General features: G+C 39.1%; 1 protein-coding gene across 2 annotated transcripts in view; it reads left to right on the forward strand.

Annotated features, from left to right (window-relative positions):
* Positions 1-26,952, forward strand: part of RABGAP1L (RAB GTPase activating protein 1 like) — a 721,006-nt gene that overhangs the window by 60,279 nt on the left and 633,775 nt on the right. For both annotated transcript variants that reach the window (XM_068986467.1, XM_068986468.1), the window contains exons 2-3: positions 14,832-15,002; positions 16,572-16,764. In XM_068986467.1, the coding sequence (XP_068842568.1) occupies positions 14,865-15,002; positions 16,572-16,764 (331 nt within the window). In that variant the 5' untranslated portion in view covers positions 14,832-14,864. The remainder of the gene's footprint in view (positions 1-14,831; positions 15,003-16,571; positions 16,765-26,952) is intronic.

Genomic DNA, 26,952 nt, shown 5'->3' on the forward strand with positions numbered 1-26,952 from the left:
TATTGCTTTTCTATTTCAATTTCATCGATTTCTGTTTATTATTTTTTATATACTTCCCCTCTTTTTTTTTTTAGTTTCCTAAGGTTTCTAAGGAAGCGCAAGTTTTTAGATGTTTTTTAGATTTTAGATGTTTTTCCTTTTCTAGGTATATGCATTCAGTGCAACAAATTTCTAAGTACTGCTTTCACTATATCCCACAACTTTTAATGTGTTATATTTTCATTTTTGTTTAGTTAAAAGTATTTAAAATCTTGCCTGTTTTGTCTTTGATTCATGGTTACTTAGGCATATGTTATTTAATTTCCAAATATTTGGGAATTTCCAGGCTATCTGTTCTTGATTTCTAGTTTAATTCTATTATGAGTTTGATAATATTTGTATAGTTGCCGAAGAATTGATGCTTTTGAACTGTGGTGCTGGAGAAGACTCTTGAGAGTCCCTTGAACTGCAAGGAGATCCAACCAGTCCATCCTAAAGGAGATCAGTCCTGGGTGTTCATTGAAAGGACTGATGCTAAAGCTGAAACTCCAGTACTTTGGCCACCTCATGCGAAAAGTTGACTCATTGGAAAAGACCCTGATGCTGGGAGGGATTGGGGGCAGGAGGAGAAGGGGACGACCCAGGATGAGAAGGCTGGATGGCATCCCCGACTCAATGGACATGAGTTTGAGTGAACTCTGGGAGTTGGTGATGGACGGGGAGGCCTGGTGTGCTGCGATTCATGGGGTCGCAAAGAGTCGGACACAACTGAGCAACTGAACTGAACTTTACTTTTAAAAATTTACCAAGGAGTGTTTTATGGTCCAAGAATATGGTCTCCGTTGGTGAATGTTCCCTGTGAGAAAGTACATTCTTCTCCTTGATGATTAGTATTTTATAAACATCAATTAAATCAGGTTGATTAATAGTGCTATTTAGGTCTTGTATTTCTTGCTTAATTTTCTGTCTGCTTGATCTGTCAGTTTCAGATAGAGGTGTTGAAATCTCCAACTATAATAGTGGATTTTCTGTTTTTCCTTTCAAATTTTACCAGTTTTTGCCTCAAGTAATTTGATGCCCGCTTGTTATGTGCATACTCAGTGCAGATTGTTTTATTTTCTCAGAGAATTGACCTCTTATTATTTTATAATACTCTCCTTTATCTCTGATAATCTTTCTAGTTCTGAAGTCTGCTTTGTCTAAAATCAATGTAGTTATTTCAACATTTTCTTCTTTTTTGAATGTTATAAATTTCTTTATTATTGCTTATTAAGTACCAACTAAATATGAAAAAATTTGAAGCCACCCTTCCACAACCCACTGTCCACTCCCACACTCAAATCCCATACCTAGCTTCCAGCAGGTTGTCAAAATTAGCATTTAAGTATTCCTTCCAGCTTGTGGCTCTAGCAGCTCTTACTTGCTGTCTTTCTCTTGCTTGCCCCAGATTTGAAATGGCGGTTTGTCCTGTGAGCTCAGTTTTCTGATGGATCCAAAAAACTTTGCTTTTTGGTTTGTCCAGCCTTTTCTTCTTATAGGGAAGAAAGTGATAATGTCCACGCTGTTTAGCTCGTAACAGAAGTTTAATTATTTGTCTTTTTATTATTGACTTGTAAGAGTTCCTCATTTAATCTGGATAATCAACTATTGTAAATATTTTCTCATCCTGTAGATTTTACTTTTTCATGATGTCATTTTCAGTGCATTTTAAATTTCAATGTATTTAACTGATTTTCTTTTAACTGTTTTAACTATTTTTTTCTTCTGCCACTTGTGCTTTTACTGTCATATCAGAAACCATCCTTAATCCAAGGACATGAAGATTTACTCCTATGTTTTATGCTAAGAGTTTTATAGTTTTAATTCTTATATTTAGGTTTATAATCCATTTTGAATTGAGTTTTGTGTATGGTGTGAGGTTGGGGTCCAACTTCATTCTTTTGCATTTTGATATCTAATTTTCCCAACACTATTTATTGAAAAGACTATTCTTTCCCTGTGTAAGTCTTATTACTTGCTGGTGGAAATATTTTAAGTATTGACTTTTCATTCTTTGCACTTTAAAGTATTGCCTTTTGTTGTGTTTGTGTGCAAATTTGATAAGCATGTTGTCTCTATTCAGGTTCAAAGCAGTCTTCAATCCTGTAAGGTATTAGTTGTTGTTCAGTCGCCAAGTTGTGTCTGACTCTTTGCAACCCTATGGACTGCAGCATGCCAGGCTTCCCTGTCTCTCAGCATCTCTTGGAGTTTGCCCAAGTTCATGTCCATTGAACCAGTGATGCCATCCAACCATCTCATCCTCTGTCACCCTCTTCTGCCTTCAATCTTTACGAGCATCACGGTCTTTTCCAATAAATTGGCTGTTTGCATCAGGTGGCCAAAGTATTGGAGCTTCAGCTTCAGCATCAGTCCTTCCAATGTATATTCAGCATTGATTTCCCTTAAGATTTACTGGTTTGATCTCCTTGCACTCCAAGGGACTCTCAAGAGTCACCACAGTTTGAAAGTATCAATTCTTTGGCACTCTGCCTTCTTTATAGTCCAGTTCTCATATCTGTACATGATTACTGGAAAGACCATTGCCTTGACTACACAGGCCTTTTTCTGGCAAAGTGATGTCTTTGCTTTTAACACTCTGTCTAGGCTTGTCGTAGCTTTCCTGCCTGCCATGAGGCGATCATCCTCTAATTCCATGTCTGCAGTCACCTTCCGCCATTTTAGTGTCCAAGAAGAGGAAATCTGTCACTGCTTCCACCTTTTGCCCTTCTATTTGCCATGAAGTGATGGGACTGGATGCCATGATCTTAGTTGTTTTAATAATGAGTTTTAAACCATTTTTAAAAATTTCCTCCTTCACCCTGCTTTAGTAGAGAAGCTACTAGTAATACCTTCACTACTAAGATAGTAGTAGTACTTGGCAAACTTCTAAAAGTATCTTTAAGGCCCTTCAAGGCAGGGTTGTGATGGTTGTATTAAAAGCTGTCTTAATTTTGAGTAGAATGAGAGGTGCCAGGCTATGTTTGGAAGAGGTCACAAAATTACATATAATAAACTATTAGTTTTCTTGTTAGCATGACAGAATATCTGACATTCTCTTGGGATAAAGAAAACCTCTATTAAAAATGGACATCTTATTTGAATAAGCTACCACAATGCACATTAGTATTGAGTTACATGCTAATTCAGAATTGACTGTTAGTTTAACTGTCAACCACTAGACCATTCAGGTATGACCTAAATCAAATCCCTTATGGTTACACAGTGGCAGTGAGAAATAGATTTAAGGGACTAGATCTGATAGATAGAGTGCCTGATGAACTATGGATGGAAGTTCCTGACATTGTACAGGAGACAGGGATCAAGACCATCCCCAAGAAAAAGAAATGCGAAAAGGCAAAATGGCTATCTGAGGAGGCCTTACAAATAGCTGTGAAAAGAAGAGAAGTGAAAAGCAAGGAGAAAAGGAAAGATATACCCATATGAATGCAGAGTTCCATAGAATAGCAAGGAGAGATAAGAAAGCCTTCCTCAGCGATCAGTGCACAGAAACAGAGGAAAACACAGAATGGGAAAGACTAGAGATCTCTTCAAGAAAATCAGAGATACCAAGGGAACATTTCATGCAAAGATGGGCTCAATAAAGGACAGGAATGGTATGGATCAAACAGAAGCAGAAGATATTAAAAAGAGGTGGCAAGAATACACAGACAAACTGTACAAAAAAGATCTTCACAACCAAGATAATCATGATGGTGTGATCACTCACCTAGGGCCAGACATCCTGGAATGGGAAGTCAAGTGGGCCTTAGCAAGCATCACTATGAACAAAGCTAGTGGAGGTGATGGAATTCCAGTTGAGCTATTTCAAATCCTGAAAGATGATGCTGTAAAAGTGCTGCACTCAATATTCCAGCAAATTTGGAAAACTCAGCAGTGACCAGAGGACTGTAAAAGGTCAGTTTTCATTCCAGTCGCTAAGAAAGGCAATGCCAACGAATGCTGAAACTACTGCACAATTGCACTCATCTCACATGCTAGCAAAGTAATGCTCAAAATTCTCCAAGCCAGGCTTCAGCAATACGTGAACCGTGAACTTCCAGATGTTCAAGCTGGTTTTAGAAAAGGCAGAGGAACCAGAGATCAAATTGCCAATATCCGCTGGATCATGGAAAAAGCAAGAGAGTTCCAGAAAAACATCTATTTCTGCTTTATTGACTATGCCAAAGTCTTTGACTGTGTGGATCACAAAAAACTGTGGAAAATTCTTCAAAAGGTGGGAATACCAGACCACCTGACTTTCCTTTTGAGAAACCTGTATGCAAGTCAGGAAGCAATAGTTAGAACTGGACATGGAACAACAGACTGGTTCCAAATAGGAAAAGGAGTACGTCAAGGCTGTATATTGTCACCCTGCTTATTTAATTTATATGCAGAGTACATCATGAGAAACGCTGGGCTGGAGGAAGCACAAGCTGGAATCAAGGTTGCTGGGAGAAATATCAATAACCTCCGATATGCAGATAACACCACTGTTATGGCAGAAAGTGAAGAAGAACTAAAGAGCTTCTTGATGAAAGTGAAAGTGGAGAGTGAAAAAGTTGGCTTAAAGCTCAACATTCAGAAAACGAAGATCATGACATCTGGTCCCATCACTTCGTGGCAAATAGATGGGAAACAGTGGCTGACTTTAGTTTTTGGGAAGTTGCAAAATCACTGCAGATGGTGATTGCAGCCATGAAAAGAAAAGACTTTTACTCCTTGGAAGGAAAGTTATGACCAACCTAGACAGCATATTAAAAAGCAGAGACATTACTTTGTCAACGAAGGCTGTCTAGTCAAGGCTATGGTTTTTCCAGTAGTCATGTATGAATATGAGAGTTGGACTGTAAAGAAAGCTGAGTGCAGAAAAATTGATGCATTTGAACTGTGGTGTTGGAGAAGACTCTTGAAAGTCTCTCAGCCTTCAAGGACATCCAACGAGTCCATCCTAAAGAAGATCAGTCCTGGGTGTTCATTGGAAAGACCAATGTTAAAGCTGAAACTTCAATACTTTGGGCACCTGATGCGAAGAGCTGACTCATTTGAAAAGACCCTGATGCTGGGAAAGATTGAAGGCAGGAGGAGCATGGGATGACAGAGGATAAGATGGTTGGATGGCATCACCAACTCAATGGACCTGAGTATAGGTAGACCCCGGGAGTTGGTGATGGACAGGGAGGCCTAGAGTGCTGCGGTTCATGGGGTTGCAAAGAGTTGGACACGACTGAGCAACTGAACTGAACTGAAGAGAATCCTTTGGGGGAAGACACAGTTGGGATTGTGGCGGGGGTATATTTAGATAGCCTTAGTGTCAGGGGTGACCTCAGGCTCTCTGCCTTTCTATCTATATTTCATTTCATACCAAGTATAGTTGACCTTGAACAACATGGGTTTGAACTGTCTGAGTCTACATATACAGATTTTTTTTTTTCAAATAATACTACAGTACTACGCAGTCTGGTTCGTTGAAGCCACAGATGACAAATCAAGGATATGGAATGTCAATTACGATACTTGAGCATCTGTGGATTCAAGTGTCTGTGGTGGGTCCTAGAATCAATTCTCCATGAATACTGAGGGACAACTGTATTCTGACCTATAGTTATTATTTTGAAGCTATCATGGCCTCCTTTCTGTTTCTCAGTAAGCCTTCTCTTTAGTGACAACCCACTCCAGTACTCTTCAGAGAAGGCAATGGCACCCCACTCCAGTACTCTTGCCTGGAAAATCCCATGGATGAAGGAGCCTGGTGGGTTGCCGTCTATGTGGTCGCAGAGTCAGACACGACTGAGTGACTTCCCTTTCACTTTTCACTTTCATGCATTGGAGAAGGAAATGGCAACCCACTTCAGTGTTCTTGCCTGGAGAATCCCAGGGACGGGAGAGCCTGTTTGGCTGCTGTCTATGGGGTCGCACAGAGTCGGACATAACTGAAGTGACTTAGCAGCAGCAGCAGCAGTCTAGTATTCTTGCCTGGAAAGTCGGGTGGATGGAGGAGCCTGGTAGGCTACAGTCCATGGGGTTGCAAAGAGTCAGACACGAGTGAGTGACTTCTCTCTCTCAGTTCAATTCAGTCGTCTCTGACTCTTTGTGACCCCACAGACTGCAGCATGCCCAGGCTTCCCTGTCCATCACCAACTCCCAGAGCTTGCTCAAACTCATGTCCATTGAGTCGGTGATGCCATCCAGCCATCTCATCCTCTGTCATCCCCTTCTCCTGCTTTCAGTTTTTCCTAGCATTAGGGTCTTTCCCCAATGAGTCTGTTCTTCACATCAGGTGGCCAAAGTATTGGAGCTTCAGCTTTAGCATCAGTCCTTCCAATGAATATTCAAGGTTAATTTCTTTTCGGATTGACTGGTTTGATCTCCTTGAAGTCCAGGGACTCTCAAAGTCTTCTCTAGCACCACAGTTCAAAAGCATCAATTTTTCACTGATCAGCCTTCTTTATGGTCTGACTCTTACATTATACATGACTACTGGGGAAACCATAGCTTTGACTAGTTGGACCTTTGTTGGCAAAGTAGTGCCTCTTCTTTTTAATATGCTGTCTAGGTTTGTGACTGTGTTTCTCCCAAGGAGCAAGTATCTTTTATAAAAATTTCATGGCTACAGTCACCATCTGCAGTGATTTTGGAACCCAAGAAAATCAAGTCTCTCACTGTTTCCATTGTTTCCTCATCTGTTTGCCATGAAGTGATGGGACTGGATGCCATGATCTTTGTTTTCTGAATGTTGAGTTTTTGTTTTTTTTTTTTTTTGAATGTTGAGTTTTAAGCCAGCTTTTTCACTTTCCTCTTTTACCTTCATCAAGAGGCTGTTTAGTTCCTCTTCACTTTCTTGCCATAAGGGTGGTATCATCTGCATATCTGAGGTTATTGATATTTCTCCCGGCAATCTTGTTTCCAGCTTTTGTTTCATCCAGCCCAGCGTTTCTCATGATGTACTCTGCATATAAGTTAAATAAGCAGGTGACAATATACAGCCTTGACATACTCCTTTTGCAGTTTGGAACCAGTCTGTTGTTCCATGTCCAGTTCTAACTGTTGCTTCTTGACCTGCATACAGATTTCTCAGGAGGCAGGTCAGGTGATCTGGTATTCCCATCTCTTGAAGAATTTTCCACAGTTTGTCGTAATCCACACAGCCAAAGGCTTTGGTGTAGTCAGTAAAGCAGAAATAGATGTTTTGTGGAATTTTCTTTTTCTGTGATCTAACAGATGTTGCCAATTTGATCTCTGGTTCCTGTGCCTTTTCTAAATCCAGTTTGAACATCTGGAAGTTCTTGGTTCATGTACTATTGAAGCCTGCTGCTGCTCCTGCTTAGTTGCTTTAGTCGTGTCTGACTCTGTGTGACCCCACAGACAGCTATCTTGGAGAATTTTGGGCGTTACTTTGCTACTACTCATGTGAGATGAGTGCAGCTATGTCTGTGGACACAGACTCCCGGAGGGCACAGACAAAACCTTGTGCGCACCAAGACCCAGGAGAAAGGAGCAGTGGCCCCACTAGAAACTAAGCCAGCCTTCTCTTACATCTTGGTTTGATTGGATTGGCTAAGAAGATTGTTTGAAATATCATGTTGAAAAATCCGAACAAACTTCTTGTCCAACCCAGTATTTGCTGTTTTTTCTACGTGAAATTGTTTCTCCCTAGTTCTTTCCATGATTTGCTCATCATTATTAAATCCAAATGTCGATTGAATCCATATTGCCTCCTGCCTTCTCAGCATCTTTTCCGGTGCTTATTCCAATAGATGATCCTAATTTACTTTCTTCTGTATTATTTAACACATCCATAAGAATGTTAGGTCTAAGAAAATTGGGCCTACATTCATCTCACTAACTAGTTAGTCTCTAGTTCCCATTAGGATTTCTGTCACATAGTAGGGGCTCATTAAATATTTGTTGAGTCTATGAATGGCAGGTATACCTTTAGGAGTGAGCCATATGAAGGCAGGGGGTAAGTGCTAAGACCTAACGTGGGAAGGAACTTTCCATGACTGAAGAGCTGTAATGAAAAGTGACAGACGCAAGGGTGTGTCTGTCAGGCACTTAAGTCATGGCAGGGAGTTTGGATTTTATTTGAATTTTAGTGAAAATATTTTAGTCTGGAGCTTTAATGTAATCCAGTTTAGCTTTCCAAAAGATTTCTTTGGCTGCTTAGTTAGTAGATGAGGGAGGAGAAGACTGGAAGAAGGAGATGGGTTAGGAGACTGTTATAATAGGTGAGATCATGGCTTGGATTAGGTTTGTAAAACTGATGTAGAGAGATAGATGTGGGGTTTATTTTGAAAGTGAGATTGACATGACTTGGTAATGAGAGGAATGAAGAAGCAGAGATGAATCAAGGATGATAACCAGATTTTTTGTTTGTGCAACTTAGTAGAAGGTGGTGTTCTTCAGAAATGGGGAATCTGAATAAAAAACAAGTTTGGAGGAGACATTAGGAATTCCACTTGGGTCACATTTTAAGATACCGATAGAATTCCACATGGAAATATCAAAGAGCTGGATTCAAAATCAGGAATTAGAGGAGACATTTGGGTTGGGATAGAAATTTGGGAGACTTTCAGTATATAGATGCTATTTAAATCCTTGGCAATAAGAGTGAGTTGCAAAGAATCAGAGAAAAAAACTCAGAATTTGGGGAATTTCCAACATTTAAATGTCAAGTAGAAGAGTGGCAACTGAAAAGGATTTGAAGAAGGGTTGGCCATAGAAAGAACACCTGAGGTGTGTAATGTCTTGACAATCAAGCTTTCATGGGGCAGCCGGAAGGGTAAAAACTTGCTGCTAATACATACTGCATTTTCAGAAACATATAATATGCAAGGGCTTCCCAGGTGGCGCTAGTGGTAAAGTCCTCGCCTGCCAATGCAGGAAACATGAGACACGGGTTCGATCCCTGGGTCAGGAAGATAACCTGGAAATGGCAGCCCACCCCAGTGTTGTTGCCTGGAGAATCCCACGGACCTAGCGGGAACCTAGCGGGTTACAGTCTGTAGGGATGCAAAGAGTCGGACACAACTAAAGTGACTTAGCACACACACATAATATGCAAAATGAGAAAAACCTTTTAGAGGACAGATGAATGTGCTTGAAGGGTTTTAAAAAAGAAATATGTTTACATGCCTAGCAGAAATAAATGAAAGGTAGGCCTTGGAGTTGGCAGTAATTATTCTTTGTTTTGATGTTATTAGAAACTTTGATTTTTCAATAATGTTAGAAAGTAGTTTTTTCAACTGTGCCTTGAAGGGAAAAGTAATTTTTTTTCCTCCTTTTTTGATGAGAGTAATGGTGTTAGTGTCACCTACTGGTAAAATGAGATATTGCAGCCTTTTTTTTTTTTTTTTTTAAATGAGGAAGTGAACAAAACAACCTCATTAGAGAAAAAGAACATTTCTGGGGGAATTTTTGGCATGGGTCAGACTTACCATGGTTACGAGATCCTGAATTCTTCAGCACTGATCTGCTTGTCTGCTGAGAGGGCTCAAACCTTGTGCGCACAAGGACCCAGAGACCCCCACAGAGACTGAGCCAGAATTGTGTTTGAGTGTCTCCTGCGAAGTTACGGGTCAGCAGTGGCCTGCCTCAGGGGCAGGGGCTCTGGGTTCAGCAGACCTGGGTATGGCATAAGCCCTCTTGGAGGAGGTCGCCATTAACCCCATCATAGAGCCACCAGAACTTACATAGGACTGGGGAAGCAGACTCTTGGAGGGCACAAACAGAACCTTGTGTGCTCCAGGACCCAGGAGAGAGGAGCAGTGACCCCACAAAAGACTGACCCAGACTTGCCCATGAGTGTCCAGGGGTCTCTGACAGAGGCGTGGGTCAACGGTGGCCTGCTGCAGGGTCCGGGGCACTGAGTGCAGCAGTGCCTGCATGGGACCTTTCAAAGGAGGTCGCCATTATCTTCTTTACCTCCACCATAGTTTGGCCTCAGGTCAAACAACAGGGAGGGAACACAGCCCTGCCCATCAACAAAATTTGATTAAAGATTTATTGAGCATGGCCCATCAGAACGAGACCCAGATTCCCCCTCAATCTGTCTCTCCCATCAGGAAGTGTCCATAAGCCTCTTATCCTTATCCATCAGAAAGAAAGAAAGAAAGAAAGTGAAGTCGTTCAGTTGTGTCCGACTCTTTGCAACCCCTTGGACTGTGGCCCACTAGGCTCCTCTGCCCATGGGATTCTCCAGGCAAGAACACTGGAGTGGGTTGCCATTTCCTTTTCCAGGGGATCTCCCCAACCCAGGGATCGAACCCCGGTCTCCCGCATTGCAGGCAGACGCTTTAACCTCTGAGCTACCAGGGAAGCAGCAGACAGAATGGAAACCACAATCACAGAAAACTAACCAAACTAATCACAGAGACCACAGCCTTGTCTAGCTCAGTGAAACTATGAGCCATGCCGTGTAGGGCCACCCAAGATGGATGGGTCATCTTGGAGAGTTCTTACAAAACGTGGTCCACTAGAGAAGGGAATGGCAAACCACTTCAGTATTCTTATGAAAAGGCAAGAAGATAGGGCACTGAAAGATGAACACTCCAGGTCGGTAGGTGACCAAAATGCTGCTGGAGAACAGTGGAGAAATAACTCCAGAAAGAATGAAGAGACGGAGCCAAAGCATAAACAACACCCAGTTGTGATGTGACAGGTAATGGAAGTAAAGTCTGACATTAATAAAGAGCAGTATTGCATAGGAACCTGGAATGTTAGGTCCATGAATCAAGGCAAATTGGAAGTGGTCAAACAGATGGCAAGAGTGAACATTGACATTTTAGGAATCAGTGAACTAAAATGGACTGGAATGGGTGAATTTAACTCAGATGATCATTCTGTCTACTACTGTGGGCAAGAATCCCTTAGAAGAAATGGAGTAGCCATCATAGTCAACAAAGAGTCCAAATGCAGTACTTGAATGCAATCTCAAAAGCGACAGGATGATCTGTTTGTTTCCAAGGCAAACCATTCAATATCACGGTAATCCAAGTCTATGCCCTGGCCAGTAATGCTGAAGAAGCTGAAGTTGAATGGTTCTATGAAGACCTACAAGACCTTCTAGAACTAACCCCCCCAAAAGATGTTCTTTTCATTATAGGGAATTGGAATGCAAAAGTGGGAAGTCAAGAGTACCTGGAGTAACAGGCAAATTTGGCCTTGGAGTACAAGATGAAGCAGGTCAAAGGCTAACAGAGTTATGCCAAGAGAACGCACTAGTCATAGCAAACACCCTCTTCCAACAACACAAGAGAAGACCCTACACATGGACATCACCACATGGTCAATACCAAAGTAAGAATGATTTTATTCTTTGCAAAGATGGAGAAGCTCTATACAGTGAGCAAAAATAAAACTGGAAGCTGACTGTGGCTCAGATCATGAACTCATTGCTAAATTCAGACTGAAATTGAAGAAAGTAGGGAAGACCACTAGACCATTCAGGTATGACCTAAATCAAATCCCTTACGATTATACAGTGGAAGTGACATAGATTCAAAGGTTTAGATCTGATAGACAGAGTGCCTGAAGAACTATGAACAGAGGTCCGTGACATTGTACAGGAGGCAGGGATCAAGACCATCCCCAAGAAAAAGATATGCAAAAAGGTAAAATGATTGCCTGAGGAGGGCTTATAAATAGCTGAGAAAAGAAGAGAAGTGAAAGGCAAAGGAGAAAAGGAAAGATATACCTATTTGAATGCAGATCAATGCAAAGAAATAGAGGAAAACAATAGAATGGGAAAGACTAGAGATCTCTTCAAGAAAATTAGAGGTGCCAAGGGAACATTTAATGCAAAGATGGGCTCAATAAAGGACAGGAATGGTATGGACCTAACAGACGCAGAAGATATTAAGAAGAGGTGGCAAGAATACACAGATGAACTGTACAAAAAAGGTCTTCACGACCAAGATAACCATGATGGTGTGATCACTCACCTAGAGCTAGACACCTTGGAATACGAAGTCAAGTGGACCTTAAGAAGCATCACTACGAACAAAGCTAGTGGAGGCAATGGAATTCCAGTTTAGCTGTTTCAAATCCTAAAAGATGATACTCTGAAAGCGTTGCACTCGGTATGCCAGCAAATTTGGAAAACTCAGCAGTGGCCATAGGACTGGAAAAGGTCAGGTTTCATTCCAATCCCAAAGAAAGGCAATGCAAAAGAATGCTCAAACTATCACTATCACACAGTTGCACTCATTTCACAGGCTAGCAAAGTAATACTCAAAATTCTCCAAGCCAGGCTTCAACCGTATGTGAACTGTGAACTTCCAGATGTTCAAGCTGGTTTTAGATAAGGCAGAGGGACCAGAGATCAAATTGCCAACATCTGCTGGATCATCATAAAAGCAAGAGAGTTCCAGAAAAACTGGTTTATTGACTATGCCACAGCCTTTGACTGTGTGGATCACAACAAACTGTGGAAAATTCTGAAAGAGATGGGAAAACCAGACCGCCTGACCTGCCTCTTGAGAAACCTGTATGTAAGTCAGGAAGCAACAGTTAGAACTGGACATGGAACAACAGTCTGGTTCCAAATGGGAAAAGGAGTACATCAAGGCTGTATATTGTCACCCTGCTTATTTAACTTATATGCAGAGTACATCATGAGGAACTCTGGGCTGGAGGAAACACAAGCTGGAATCAAGATTGCCGGGAGAAATATAAATAACCTCAGATATGCGGATGACTCCACCCTGAAAGTGAAGAAGAACTAAAGAGCCTCTCGATGAAAGTGAAAGAGGAGAGTGAAAAATTTGGCTTAAAGCTCAACATTCAGAAAACTAAGATCATGGCATCCAGTCCCATCACATCATGGCAAATAAATGGCGAAATAGTGGAAACAGTGGCTGACTTTATTTTTTTGGGTTCAAAATCACTGCAGATGGTGACTGCAGCCATGAAATGAAAAGACACTTACTCCTTGGAAGGAAAGTTATGACCAACCTAGAACAGCATATTCAAAAGCAGAGACATTACTTTGTCAACAAAGGTCCGTCTAGTCAAGGCTATCGTTTTTCCAGTGGTCATGTATGAATGTGAGAGTTGGACTATAAAGAAAGCTGAGCGCAGAAAAATTTATGCTTTTGAACTGTGGTGTTGTAGAAGAGTCTTGAGAGTTTTTGAACTGGAAGGAAATAATACCAGTCAATTCTCAGCGAAATCAATCCTGAATATTCATTGGAAGGACTGATGTTGAAGCTGAAACTCCAATACTTTGGCCACGTGATGCGAACTGAGTCACTGGGAAAGACCCTTATGCTGGGAAAGATTAAAGGCATCACCGCTTCAATGGACATGAGTTTGAGTAAAGTCCAGGAGTTGGTGATGGACAGGGAAGCCTGGCGTGCTGCAGTCCATGGGGTTGGAAAGAGTTGGCTACTAGTGAGCAACTATACTAAACTGAACTTGTCCTTCCTCCCTGACTTATTACCTGCTTTGTCACTGAGCAGATTGTTTAACATAAGGTTCCTTTTTTTTAATCTTCGTGCTTTCAGCTCAAATATTTCTCTTTCAGAGAGTCTTTTCCTACTACCTCCCTTAAAGTCGTCTGTATACTCCTTACAGCTCTTCTTTGTTATATTAGGCTGTGTGTTTTCTTCATAGCCTGTTGAATGATTTGGGATTTCCTTCCTTCCTTGCTTGTTTCCTCACGAGCTGTAAGCTCCAGGAGAGGAGGCATCTTGTTTGCCTTATTCACTCATGTAACCCCAAATGTTGAGTATTGTAACTCTTATGTAGTGTACATGTTCAGTTAAATTTAGTTGTGTGAATATTTGGATTTCTGGAAGTGACAGAGAATGTTGAGTTTCTATGGTGTGAAGTGAAAGTGAGCCGCTCAGTTGTGTCCGACTCTTTGCGACTCTATGGACTTTACAGTCCATAGATTTTTCTAGGCCAGAATATTGGAGTGGGTAGCCTTTTCCTTCTCCAGAGGATCTTCTCAACCCAGGGATTGAACCCAGGTCTCTCGCGTTGCAGGCAGATTCTTTACCAGCTGAGCCACCGGGGAAACCCAAGAATACTGGAGTGGGTAGCCTATCCCTTCTCCAGCAGATCTTCCTGACTCAGGAATCAAAGCGGGGTCTCCTGTATTGTAGGTGGTTTCTTTACCAGTTGAGCTACTAGAGATCTATATTGAAGATGGTATTGAGATCTATATAGAACACGGTATTTGAATACTGCTGCATGAGTGCAGTATAAAGCTTTGCTCCCCTTGCCACCCCGCCCCCACTCCCCATTTTCTGCTTCCTATAGATAAGTGGTTTTGTGTCTGGAAAGGAAAAGATACATGGCTTAGAATGTTGAATTCTGTATTAATCAGTCAACTTAAGTGACACAGAAAAAATATTTTAAGGTACAGTGCTTATTAGTGTGAGGAGATAAGTTATGCAGACATTTGGATTTGGTTATACAGTCACCAGTGAATGTATTTTTATTTGTGTGTGAATTTGTATTTACTTCTAGCTTATTTCCTATTTTTTATATTTATTAAAAAGAACAAAAAGTATTTCTCAGAGAAATATAGAGAGTGCCTCGTAGTAGTAAATCCTTTTAGTTGAGATATGGGCAAGTTTGTGTTGTTGTTCAGGGAACAATATGGTTCTTTTAGTCTGGAAACTCAGTGTACATCTCTATTATGTGGCCCAGTCCAAGAAGGTAGACTCCCTAGTTTTGAGATGATTATTTAGCCATCAGAATTCCTTGCCTGAACCATGTTTAAAGGCCCCCAGAAAATTGATTCAGGTACTCAGTAGTTCATGTTTTTATTTACCAGTTTTTTTCTTAATCCTTGTGGTTTTGAACAGGTGAATGTGGAAAGAGAAGTTTGCAGAACTGAAATGGAGGTCAGAGCTTCATTACGGAAGGTTAGTGGGTCATCGGATTCTGTGACTACACTCAACAGTGAAGAATTTGTTTTGGTTCCTCAGCATGGAGGTGATACTTCTACAAAAGATGATGAAAAACCTGAACTGAAGGTATTTTTTCCTTTTCTACAAATGATATTATTTTAAATTATTCCTTTTAACTAGGTGCAACTTATCTTAGGAAGTAGATACAATCCAAAGTTTTTTCTCAAGTACTCACTTTGAGAATAGAATCAATGTTTGATTTATCCAGAGACTTAATTGTTAGGTTTGTTATTTTTAAAGTATTTTATTTTTGGTTGTTTATCATTTAGAATTCAGAAAGAAGAAATAGGAGGGAAAAAAGAAGAGAAAGGATAATTGGCAAGTTAGACTTAATGGTTAAATCTTACATCAGTTTAATTTATCTGGATACTTTTGCCTCTCTTACTGCTGCTGGGTTTTAAAAATTACTTACATAAATATGTAGTTATGTATTATTTTCACTTGAGAGACTGCTTTATGATTTTTATGCTTTAAGTCAGCTTGTAGCATTCATCTGTGTGATTAACACTTGTCTGAATATTTTTTAAGTATATGTTTTGTAATTTTAGTCATTGAGATTTTATTTAGATGTGGTCCTTTTTATTTTTCATTTTTATGTTGCCTTTTTGTTAGGCAGCATAACATTTGAGTTATCAAACAAAGTCTTTGAAGCTGTTTACCAATTCAAGTATGTATGTGATATATATATATTTTTTCTTGCAAACAGATATATGTATGGTGTTTGACCAAATGAAAACTGTTTTCTTATTTATAAATAAAACCAAACAAACTCAGGTATATATCTATGGGACTTTCATAATCACCTTCTAGATATAGGGAGAGAGAAATTAGCCTAAAATGCTATGTATTATTTATGACTTGTATTTAGTATTAGTTATGATACAAAGGTATGTTAGTATGCTAATCTAATAATCAATCTAATAAAACATCTAATTTATAAAAATTAGATGATTAAGTACTCATTTTACATTATGTTGAGGATATATAGTTTTATAATTTCATTAAAATAGTCAATAGATTCCTTTAAATTTATTGAAATATCTATATTTAAATAAATAGCTATTTAAATTCATTTAACTCTGTTTTCACATTAATGTGCTTAAGGCATTTATTTACTTATGCTTGGTGTGTTTCACTTTGCTTTTAAGAAAAAGGTCAGCCAACTTAAATATAAGGAAATTACTGATACTCCTTGGCTGCTCAAGCAAAATTTATAAAGAGATCACAAATATATTTATGTTATAATAACATAAAATATGACCTTTTAAATGATATTAACACTATATATTGTCTATTTAAATTTATCCATTTTTCTCTTTAAAACACATAAATTTAGGATTACTTGATTTTTAGAATGTTACTAAAAGGTAAAAAAAGAAGAAAAAAAAACAACAACCAAAAATCTCTGTAAGTAAGCTCTTAGACCAAATATAGTTGGAAACTGCCTTAGGTGTTTCTGGAGAATCCTTTTCTGAAACTAATAGTCCTCTATTGTTTTTTGTTTTTTTTTAAACTCAGATTTTTCTGTTATATCTCAAGAAATTAGTACAACTAATTCTTGGTATTCAGTAACTTTTTTAATTAAGTTCTAGAACCATATTATGATTGAAAGGAATTGTTTTCCTTTGTCTGTAGATAGTTTCTAATGGTGATGAACAACTAGAAAAAGCCATGGAAGAAATTTTGAGAGATTCGGAGAAGGGGCAAAGTAGCCTTCCTGTTGATTGTCCAAGTTCCAGTGAGATTTCAGACCATTCATTTGGAAATATTTCAGCCAGGCAAACAAATAAGCCATCTCTTCAGTTAATTTTGGATCCATCAAATACAGGTACTGTATTGAACTCTTAGAAACTGTAAGAGAAAAAGTGATGATGAAAATTTTAAGATGAAAATCAGAAAATTTTATTAGCTTAATTTTCTAAGATCAAGGCCACCAACTTTACAGTTATGGTTGAGAGTTCCCACTTTGGTTCTTAAGCTTCTGTTTGTATCTCTACCTTTAAAATCACTCTCAGTGTTGTTTGAGAACTGATACTATGTCTGGGTACTCACTTTGCTATGGTACTCAGTTTACCCATTAATTTCAACCATGAAATTAAAAGACGCTTGCTCCTTGGAAGGAAACTGTGACAAAACTAGACAGCATATTAAAAAGCAGAGATGTCACTTTAACAACAAAGGTCTGTATAGTCAAAGCTATGGTTTTTCTAGTAGTCATGTAGGGACATGAGAGTTGGACCATATAGAAGTTTGAGCTCTGAAGAATTGATGCTTCAGATTGTGGTGCTGGAGAAGACTCTTGAGAATCCCTTGGACTGCATGGAGATCAAACCAGTCAATCCTAAAGGAAATTAACCCTGAACGTTCATTGTAAAGACTGATGCTGAAATTGAAGCTCCAATACTTTGGCCACCTGATGCAAAGAGCCAAGTCATTGGAAAAAACCCTGATGCTAGGAAAGATTGAAGGCAGAAGAAGCAGGTGGCAGAGGATGAGAAGATTGGAAAGCATCACCGACTCAGTGGGCATGAATTTGAGCAAATTCCAGGAGACAGTGGAGGACAGGGGAGCCTGGTGTCCTGTAGTCCATGGGTTCACAGAGTTGGACATGGCCTAGTGACTGAACAATGACTTGGAATATAGTAGATCTTCAAAAGCTTAACAAATGAATAAATTCTTGGATATCAAAGAATAATTAATATATACATCCTTTCATATGATGTGCCTTCTTACTCAGTTTAAATACAGTTATTTTAAATTATAATTTGTGAAAATTCTAAGTAAAATAGCATATCAGCTCCATCAGTGTAATAATACTGTAAAAGTTTATTACAGTATAATAAATGATAAATACATGCATGAATAAGTAGGATTTATAGTAGGAATACCAGCCTTATAAGTGAAAATGATTTTTGGATCAGGAAAAGGCAAACCCACCTCAACCCAACCCCTACTGGTTTAAACACTGGAGGTGTGGTTTGATCTGGTTTCTGGTAATATTTCTTTGTAAACTACTCAGCTTTGGTCTTCTCCATGTCATGGCTAGTTAGTAGCAGAAATTGATAAGTAAGGGTAAATGATTTGTTTATACCTGGTGGTTGAGAGAAAGGCTCTGGTGTTTTAATCATGGAACAAAAAGTTGTAAATTTTACTCTGGACCAACTGAACCATTTTGTTGTGGTTCAAGGGAATGACATGAATCAATACATGCTGGTCTTGGTTATATTCAGATTCCTCACCAAGTCACTCAGCAGAAGAGACAGCATCCCAATTGATTTAAGGCTGCGTGATCCATTTCTGCAGAGAAGGCAATGGCACCCCACTCCAGTACTTTTGCCTGGAAAATCCCATGGACGGAGGAGCCTGGTGGGCTGCAGTCCATGGGGTCGATAAGAGTCGGAAACGACTGAGCGACTTCACTTTCACTTTTCACTTTCATGCATTGGAGAAGGAAATGGCAACCCACTCCAGTGTTCTTGCCTGGAGAATCCCAGGGACGGGGGAGCCTGGTGGGCTGCCGTCTATGGTGTCGCACAGAGTCGGACACGACTGAAGCGACTTAGCAGCAGCAGCAGCAGCAGCAAATCCATTTCTGAATGTTTATGTAGGCTAAGTATAAATCTAGGCCAAAGTACTACAAGCTAGCTAGTTTGTGCCTCCTGCAGTGTGAGGACACAGTGAAGAGATGTTGTCTAGAAAGTGAGCTCCCATGAGACAGCCATCTGCCAGAGCCTCAGTCATGGACTTCCCAGCATCCAGAGCTGAGAGAAATAAATGTCTGTTTGTAAGCCACCCATGTGGTATTTTGTACAGTAGCCTGAAAGAACTAAAACAAGAGTTTTCAGCTGCCCTTCATAGTTGCAGTTTTTGTTAAGAGAATTCTTGTGGTTAATTTAAAATAACTCCTAACTTCAGTGGTAAGGAACTACCTGGAAAGTATCTATATTTAAATGGGCTGAAGTGAATATTAAAGATATGTAGTTTGCCAGTGGTAAAATTGAATAGATAAATGCTTTTGTTTAAACATCGTTGTTTTAACTCATTGTTTAACTTTTTGGTTTTTGTCATTTGATAATCGTATATCCTGGCTACTTGGATTCAGCTGTACAGGGAATTTTTGCTAATTTTCAGCAATTTACTAAAATACTGTTTGGTTACATAATGAGTCTTCTCTTTCATGCTGTTTGTTACTCATTGCATCTTTCTGCTGAGGAAGGGATAATAGAATTGAAAAAGAATGACTTGTATAAAACAATTTATAAGGATATGAACTTATTGCAGTGGTGTGTGATTTTACTAGATCTAAAAGTATTGGCTTGCTAAAAAATATTTTACTGTCTGTCTCCTTAACTGAGGATTTCCACTCGTCATGAGTTTTTGCCTACGTGGAGGCTGCAGTTATGATACATTTAGTTGTGGATAGAATAGGATCCAGGTGGTGTCCAGAGATGTGTGTTCGCCATTACTTGGTTGCTGAAAGGATCACTAACTCTAAAAAATTTCATTTATTTACTGATTGATTTGTTTGGTGTATTATAGAGTGTTTAGTCTTTTAGAGACTGTTACAAGTGCTGGGATTAGAAAGAGGATGGAACAATTCTTTCCCTTGAAGAGCTGATACTCTCTATAATTAAGAGCAGAATATACTTCATTTTGCTTTTAATTCGTTCTATTTTAGACCTCTTTTAGAGATTAAGACATATTTGGAGCTCAGACCTGGGTTTGAATCCAGGCTCTGTTTGTGGCTTGGGCAAGTTATTCCACTTCTCTAATGGTAAGTTATCTCATCTGTAAAATAGAGATAAAATAGAAACCATTTCATAGGGATTTAAAAGCTTAAATGATACCATCCGTATCATCCATAGAAAGTATTTTGTATTAATAAAATGTGTGGCACAAAGTGAGTACCAAATAAAATGTTTGTCATCATCAATAGTTCTGGAAATCTTGACCCTCAAAATAAAATTATACACAATTTTAAGTCTGAGCCCGATAGTTAGAACATATCTGCTTAAAATGGGCCATGGGCAGGGTGTAGGCCCTTTCTCTGCATTGACGTACCTAACCCCTGGAATTCTGCGGAGCAGTCAGTATTCTTTGAATAGTTGTTTTCTTTGAGCCCTGTGAAGATGTTCTGCTGTCTTCTCTTCTCCATAGTTTCTGATGAGAAATCTGCAGTCATTTGAATCATTTGTTGTTCCCTTATTTGTAACATACTGTTTTTCTCTGTCTACTTTTAATATTTTCATTTTCCAGCAGTTTGATTATATGGGTATGATTTTCTTCGGATTTATCTTTATTGATGTTAATTGAGATTTTTGAATCTGTAAATTTGCATCTTTTATGAAATTTGGAAGTTTTTTTTGTGCATAGTCTTTTCCTCTAAGACAGCAAAAGTGTTACATTTTTCTACAATTCCTAAGACTCTTCATTGTTTCCGAATCTTGTTTCTCTCTTCTTTAGTTTAGAAAATTTCTTTTGATCTGCGCTCCAGTTTACTGGCTCTTAGTCCTGTTACCTCCTTTCTTTTGAGCCCATCCAGTGAATTTTTAATTTTAGATATTCTCTCTCTCTGGTTTTAAGTTTACCTTGTTCCTTTTTACATATTCTGTTCCTCAGCTGCAGAATTCAATATTTTCATTCATTCTGAATTTTTTCACCTTTATGCCACAGAGCATGGTTATAAAACCAGTTTTAAAGTCTTTTTCTGATGCTTCCGGCAACTGCATCTTTGGGGTATTGGTATCTATTGATTGCTTTTTTCCCTTGACAGGTGGTCACTTTTGTTTGATTTTTGTTGTTGTTGTTAAGTAATTGAATTTTTTTCCGGACTTCCTGATTCTTACATTGAGATTGTGTTTCCGGGTAAAATCCTCTGAAGAGTGTTGATTTTACTTTAGCAGGCAGTCCAGTTGGTTGCATCCAGACTGCAAGTTCTGTCTTGCTTTCTGGCTCCAAAGTCAGTTAGTTCTAAAGCCTTTGCTATGCTTCTTTGGTCTGTTCCACACATGTATAGCATGGTGGTGAACCCCAAGACTTATGTTAGTTCAAACCAGAATTAGGGGATTGACTACTCCAACTCTCCTCCTTACGGTCCCCCCCATACTCTTTGGCTTCTTAGGGCCCATTTTCCTTCTTCCCCTAAGTAGAAAGATGGGTTTCTTACTTAGAGTTTTTGTTGCTTTGTGCTGTTATGTGGTCTTGTATGACTAGAGTCAACTTCATGACAGAGTGGTGAGAGAAAGAAAGAAAAAAAATAGCAGAGGCTTCCTTTTTCTTTTTTGAACCACAAGAGCCTTGCCCCTTGCTTGGGTGTTTTACTTACTGAGAGGTTTCTTTTCAGGTTTCTTTTCTTCTCCCTGGAATTGTAGATGCTCCATTGTCTCCCCCAGTACCCACCATGCCGCCCCCACCCGCCCACCCCCCACCCCCCTCCCCCGCTGCTGCAGCTCTGAGAACTGGGAGAGGAGAGAGAGAGAGAGAAATGTTATAACTCCCCAAACACTCTGTGGTTTACAAGGACTCCTTTTTCTGTGTTTTTTTTTTGCCAGATAGATTGGATTTCTCTCGAAGTTTTGTTGCTCACTGCACAGTTCTGCAACTTGGGCTGCCCTTAGATCAAATATGAGATACAAAGGATGAAAAAATATAAAAGGAAATTCAGTACTATACTGGTAGTCCTTCAGGTTTTGACTTCTCTATCCAATTTGTCTAATGTTATTTGCTTTTTAAAAAACAAAGCAAAACAAAAACAGTCCTAAGGTAGTTACTTTTTATATTCTGTCCACTGTTTTCAGTTAATAGATAGAAGCTGTAATAGACATGTTACTTTGGCTTGACTGGCTCAGTTTGAGGGTCTTCAGTTCTGCTAGTTTTTTCTTCAGGTATTTTGAAGCTCTGGTATGAGGGTCATAGCCACTTTTTAAATTACATTTTTCTTATAAATTGACCCTTTTGTTATTGTGAAAGGTCTGTTTTTCTCCTGTTACTGCTCATTGTTTTGAAGTCTGATTTTTCTGGTACTAATATACCCATTCTGGTTTTCTTGCAATTAGTGTTTATGTGGTGTATCTGTTTGCATGGTATATCTAATTTATTTCCTCTCGCCCTCCTTTCCTTCCTTCCTCTCTCTTTCTTTCATCTTTATGGAAATCTTGGTGGCCGAAGTGTAGGTAATAAATTGGAGAAAAGAAGAACTGAAAGTTACTGCTTTAGTAATTTGGGTAATGAGCCAAAGAAAAGTAGGATGAATTTAAGAGTTATTCAAGATATGAATAGTTGAATAGACATCTAATGAATTCAATTTTAGGCATACTAACTTATAGGATTTCCAAATGGATATAACCAGCAGTCTGTTGTATTTTAAAGAAGTTAAACAGTAAGGAAAAAGTTGTATTTATGACTTTGGTGCTCTTCAGTTTCCCTCTAGTTTCATTTTTCTTTAACATTCTTCTTATGTTCTTGATAATATAAGGAGCTTCTTTAACATTCTTATTTTCTTAGGCAAATTAGAATTAGTTATATTCACCAAGAGAATCCTTTATTTCAGCTCTTGCATTTTTTGGCTCTAGAATTTCTTTTGGTTCTTTTTTTTCTGTCTTCGATTTTTCTCCTCCTTTTGTTAGGTGTTTTTCTTTAATTCTTCTACCATACTTATAATAGTTATTTTAAAAGGTCTTCTCTACTGATTTTGCCATCTGTCGTTTTTGCATCCATTTGTGTATTGGTTTTTATTTGGAGTATACAGAGTTTCATGAACCTGTGCATTACACAGATTTTATAAAATATTAATTTCTTTAGAAAGCTTTTCCCACACCTTCCCTGTTGTGTAGGACTCCAGTTACACATAAGTTAGACCATTTGAACTACTTCATCTACCATGTTCATCAGTCAGTGAAGCCTAGTTTTACCAGTGGCTCTCGCATGTAATTGTTTTTGCATAAGTACTTGCTCGGTTAACAAAATTCATTCTGTGCACACACACACATAACATATTAACATTCAGTCTTAAAGTGTATTTGTAGTTTTTTCTTTCTTTTTTTTATATTGTATTTGTAGTTTTTTGTCTCTTTTGAAATAAAGTACACTGAACTGATTCAAAGCAGGGCGAAACATGCTTCAGGGATTGAAGAACATGGTAGATGAAATACTTCATTTTGAATGGCTTTAGTTTTTGAATAGAAAAAAAAGTGGTGGAGGGTGCATGATTTATTGAAAGCTGGAGTGGGGAGATTCAGAATGGCTTTTGTGAATTATATATTAATATCCTGTAAGTATAATCCTGCTAATGAGAATTAGAGCATGCCACAAGGATCTAGTTTGGGTGAAACAGGCATGCTTAATATTGTACAGCATGGATATGGGTAACAGGAAGAGTTGGAGACTAGCTGAATGGGGTTTTTAGGTGCGGATGGGAAGAGTGCGGAGGGGAAGCTTCATACTACTTGATATATGCAGATGAATGCTCTCTAACCACAACTGGGACTTTGCTACGTGCATGCTCTGCTAAAATTAAAGTGGATTTTTTAAAAAAAGAAATGGGGGAGCAGTCATAGGATAATTAATCAAAATAATTAGTTTGAGGAAAAAATTTTCATTGGGATACTTTTGTAGAAGCCAGCAAGCCAGGATGGAACAAAATAAGGAGTTTGACTTTTGTTGACACTAGTGTGAGATGGAATATCTTAACATTGTTGATTTTTGCTTAGGAAATTAGGCTGCTTAATAAATTTGATGTTATTTTCATTATTTTTTGGCACATTTACACTGTCTTTAGTATAGTTTTTTCTCCTCAATGTTTTATATCATTTGAACTCTGTATTTTTGACTTTTTATTTTTATTTTTTATTTTATTTTATTTTTGTGTAATAAGGTTTTATTAAAGTATAAAGGAGATAGAGAAAGCTTCTGACATAGGCATCAGAAGGGGGTAGAAAGAGTACCCGCTTGTTAGTGTTAGCAATGAAGTTATATACTCTCCAGTAAATCCAAAGAATGTCTGGATGTTGTAAAGACCTCACCAGACCTACTCCCATAATTTACATTTTAGGATAACAGAATTAGCCAGAAAGTTTAATCCAGAGACTATCCTCAGACAGAATACATTGTTGTTATATAATCCTTGTAAAGAACAGGTCTACTCCCATAATTTACAGAATTAGCCAGAAGGTTTAATCCAGAGACTGTCCTCAGGCAGAATACATTGTTGTTCTATAATCCTAAGGAATGTAGAGAAGAAAAAAGTTTGTCCTTTCTTCCTCCTTGAGAATTCCAGACCCTTCTCTCCTTGGGGACCCCTAGACTTCTTATCAACCTGCCTAGGAAATGACTCTCTCATTCTCCCCTTTTCTTTTAGGAGAATTATGTTGCCTAGGGAAAAGGGGCGTCATTCTCGTTCCATAACTGCTTCCGAGCTGAGAAGGGGCATTGTCCCTAAATTGGCGAGGCAACATATTCACCTAATCCTCCTATTGAGGATATCTGATCCAGGGGCCCCAGATAGTAGTTGGAGGAAGGTGCAGCAGTAGCAGGAGTTTGAGCAACCTTTTGTAACTTAAAAGCTTTCATGCGGCTAGAAACAAATTTAGTCACACAGTTACAGGTGTAAGGCAACATAGTCATTAAAACAAGTTAAAATCAAAATTAAAAGACACATTAAGTCCATAGTTAAAGTGCAACGTATTGCACCAGTCCATTTTAGGGTTGGTAGATGTCATCAGATGAAGAAGAGGCATCGCATGTGATTGTTGTTGAAGGTATTCACAGACTTGGAGAAAGTCCTTTCCTTGAAGTGGAGATGTCCACCACTGGAAGCCTTCCATTCATGAAGAGAATCTCTATAACCTCCTTAGCCTATTCACTATGACAGAGAAAAGCCTCAATCCATCCAATAAAAGTATCTACCCAAACTTGTAAGCAAGAATATCCATTAGCTTTTGGCATATGAGTAAAATCAGTTTCACAGTCCTCTCCAGGATACTTCCCACTTCGTTGTAATCCAGATGGGGAGAGATTTTGCTTCCAAAACCTGTTCAGCAGTCGCCACGGCATAACCTGCTTTACGCTTTCCATCCTGAACAAAAGAACTGCCATCTGTAAATATTTCCATGTCAGGATTGTCTAATGGGGTATCCATTAGATCTTCCCAAGCTGCATAGTTTAAAGTTAGGAATAGAGAACAATCGTGATCAAGTGTTTCATTTTCCTTCTCAGGAAGGAAAGTGGCAGGATTTAAATTTCCACAAACTTTAAGCTTAGTTACTGGTCCTTCTAACAACAATGACTGGTATTTAAGAAGCCTACTGTCTGTCATCCAAATATTAACCTTAGAATTTAAGATTCCACTCACATCATGAGAAGTCAGTACAGTAAGGTTTTGTCCATTAATTATTTTTAAAGCTTCAGGTGCTAATAAAGCCGCTGCCCCAATTACTCTTTTTTTTTTTTTTCTTTTTTTTTTTTTCTCTTTTTTTTTTTTTTTAAATTTTTTAAATTTCAAAATCTTTAATTCTTACATGTGTTCCCAAACATGAAACCCCCTCCCACCTCCCTCCCCATAACATCTCTGTGGGTCATCCCCATGCACCAGCCCCAAGCATGCTGTATCCTGCGTCAGACATAGATTGGCGATTCAATTCTTACATGATAGTATACATGATAGAATGCCATTCTCCCAAATCATCCCGCCCTCTCCCTCTCTCTCTGAGTCCAAAAGTCCGTTATACACAGCTGTGTCTTTTTTCCTGTCTTGCATAGAGGGTCGTCATTGCCATCTTTCTAAATTCCATATATATGTGTTAGTATACTGTATTGGTGTTTTTCTTTCTGGCTTACTTCACTCTGTATAATCGGCTCCAGTTTCATCCATCTCGTCAGAACTGATTCAAATGAATTCTTTTTAACGGCTGAGTAATACTCCATTGTGTACATGTACCACAGCTTTCTTATCCATTCATCTGTGGAAGCCAGTGCGGCCACCCACGTGAAATTACATCTGATTCTCTGCTTAGATAAGCAATAGGTTGCTGGTGAGGCCCTTGGGGTTATGTCAAAATTCCCAAGGCCATACCTTTTCTTTCAGTGACAAATTAAATTCTGACCCTGTGGGCACGCTCAGAGCTGGAGCTTGCAGGAGAGCAGTTTGAAGAACCTTAAAAGCCTTTTGAGTTTCTGGTGACCAAACCAGTTTGTCAGTTTGGACCTGCTGAGTTTCAGTTACAAGTTTATATAAAGGCTGGGCAAGTTCTCCATAACTCCAAAGTAACCTGTGATTCCCCAAAATCCTCTCAATTGTCTTAAAGTCATAGGTAGGGGATGATTTAGTATAGGCTTAATTCTCTCAGGGCCTGTGGCCCTAGTCCCTTCTGATATGATTAGGCCCAGATATCTAACAGATTGTTGACACAGCTGAGCCTTTTCTCTTGATGCCTTGTAACCACAGCCGGCCAGGAAGTTTAAGAAATCTTCTGAGGCTCGCAGACAAGCTTCCTCTGTCTCAGCACAGAGCAAAATATCATCTACATATTGTAACACCACCGCTTCAGAACTATTAAAGTTTTGTAGATCCCGTGACAAACTTTGTCCAGATAAGTGAGGACTGTCATGAAATCCCTGGGGCAAAACTGTCTAGGTTAACTGAGAAGCTGGCTGTGCAGGGTCTTCAAAGGCGAATAGAAATTGACTTTCCTCCACCAAAGGCACTGAATAGAAGGCATCCTTTAAATCAGTTACCTGGCCATGCAGTATCACACAGGAAGACCAGGTGTGTCTTCTTTAGGCCCTTAGGTATCGAATCTATCCCAGTTTTTCAAGATACAGTTCAAAGGAGTGAGGCTGGAATTGTTAGCTCCCATCTTGTCCTGAAGGATCCCGGATGAGCCCCCAAGATGAAAGGTTGTTGTTGAATCATGACGCCGGGATTCTTGGCCCCCAGAGGAGAAGAATTCAATCCGGGGCCAGAGATGAGGCTTGATCGCTCAGAGCTTTTGTGTAATAAAGTTTTATTAAAGTATAAAGG

This window comes from Capricornis sumatraensis, chromosome 14, assembly GCF_032405125.1.
Source record: "Capricornis sumatraensis isolate serow.1 chromosome 14, serow.2, whole genome shotgun sequence".
NCBI lineage: Eukaryota > Metazoa > Chordata > Mammalia > Artiodactyla > Bovidae > Capricornis > Capricornis sumatraensis.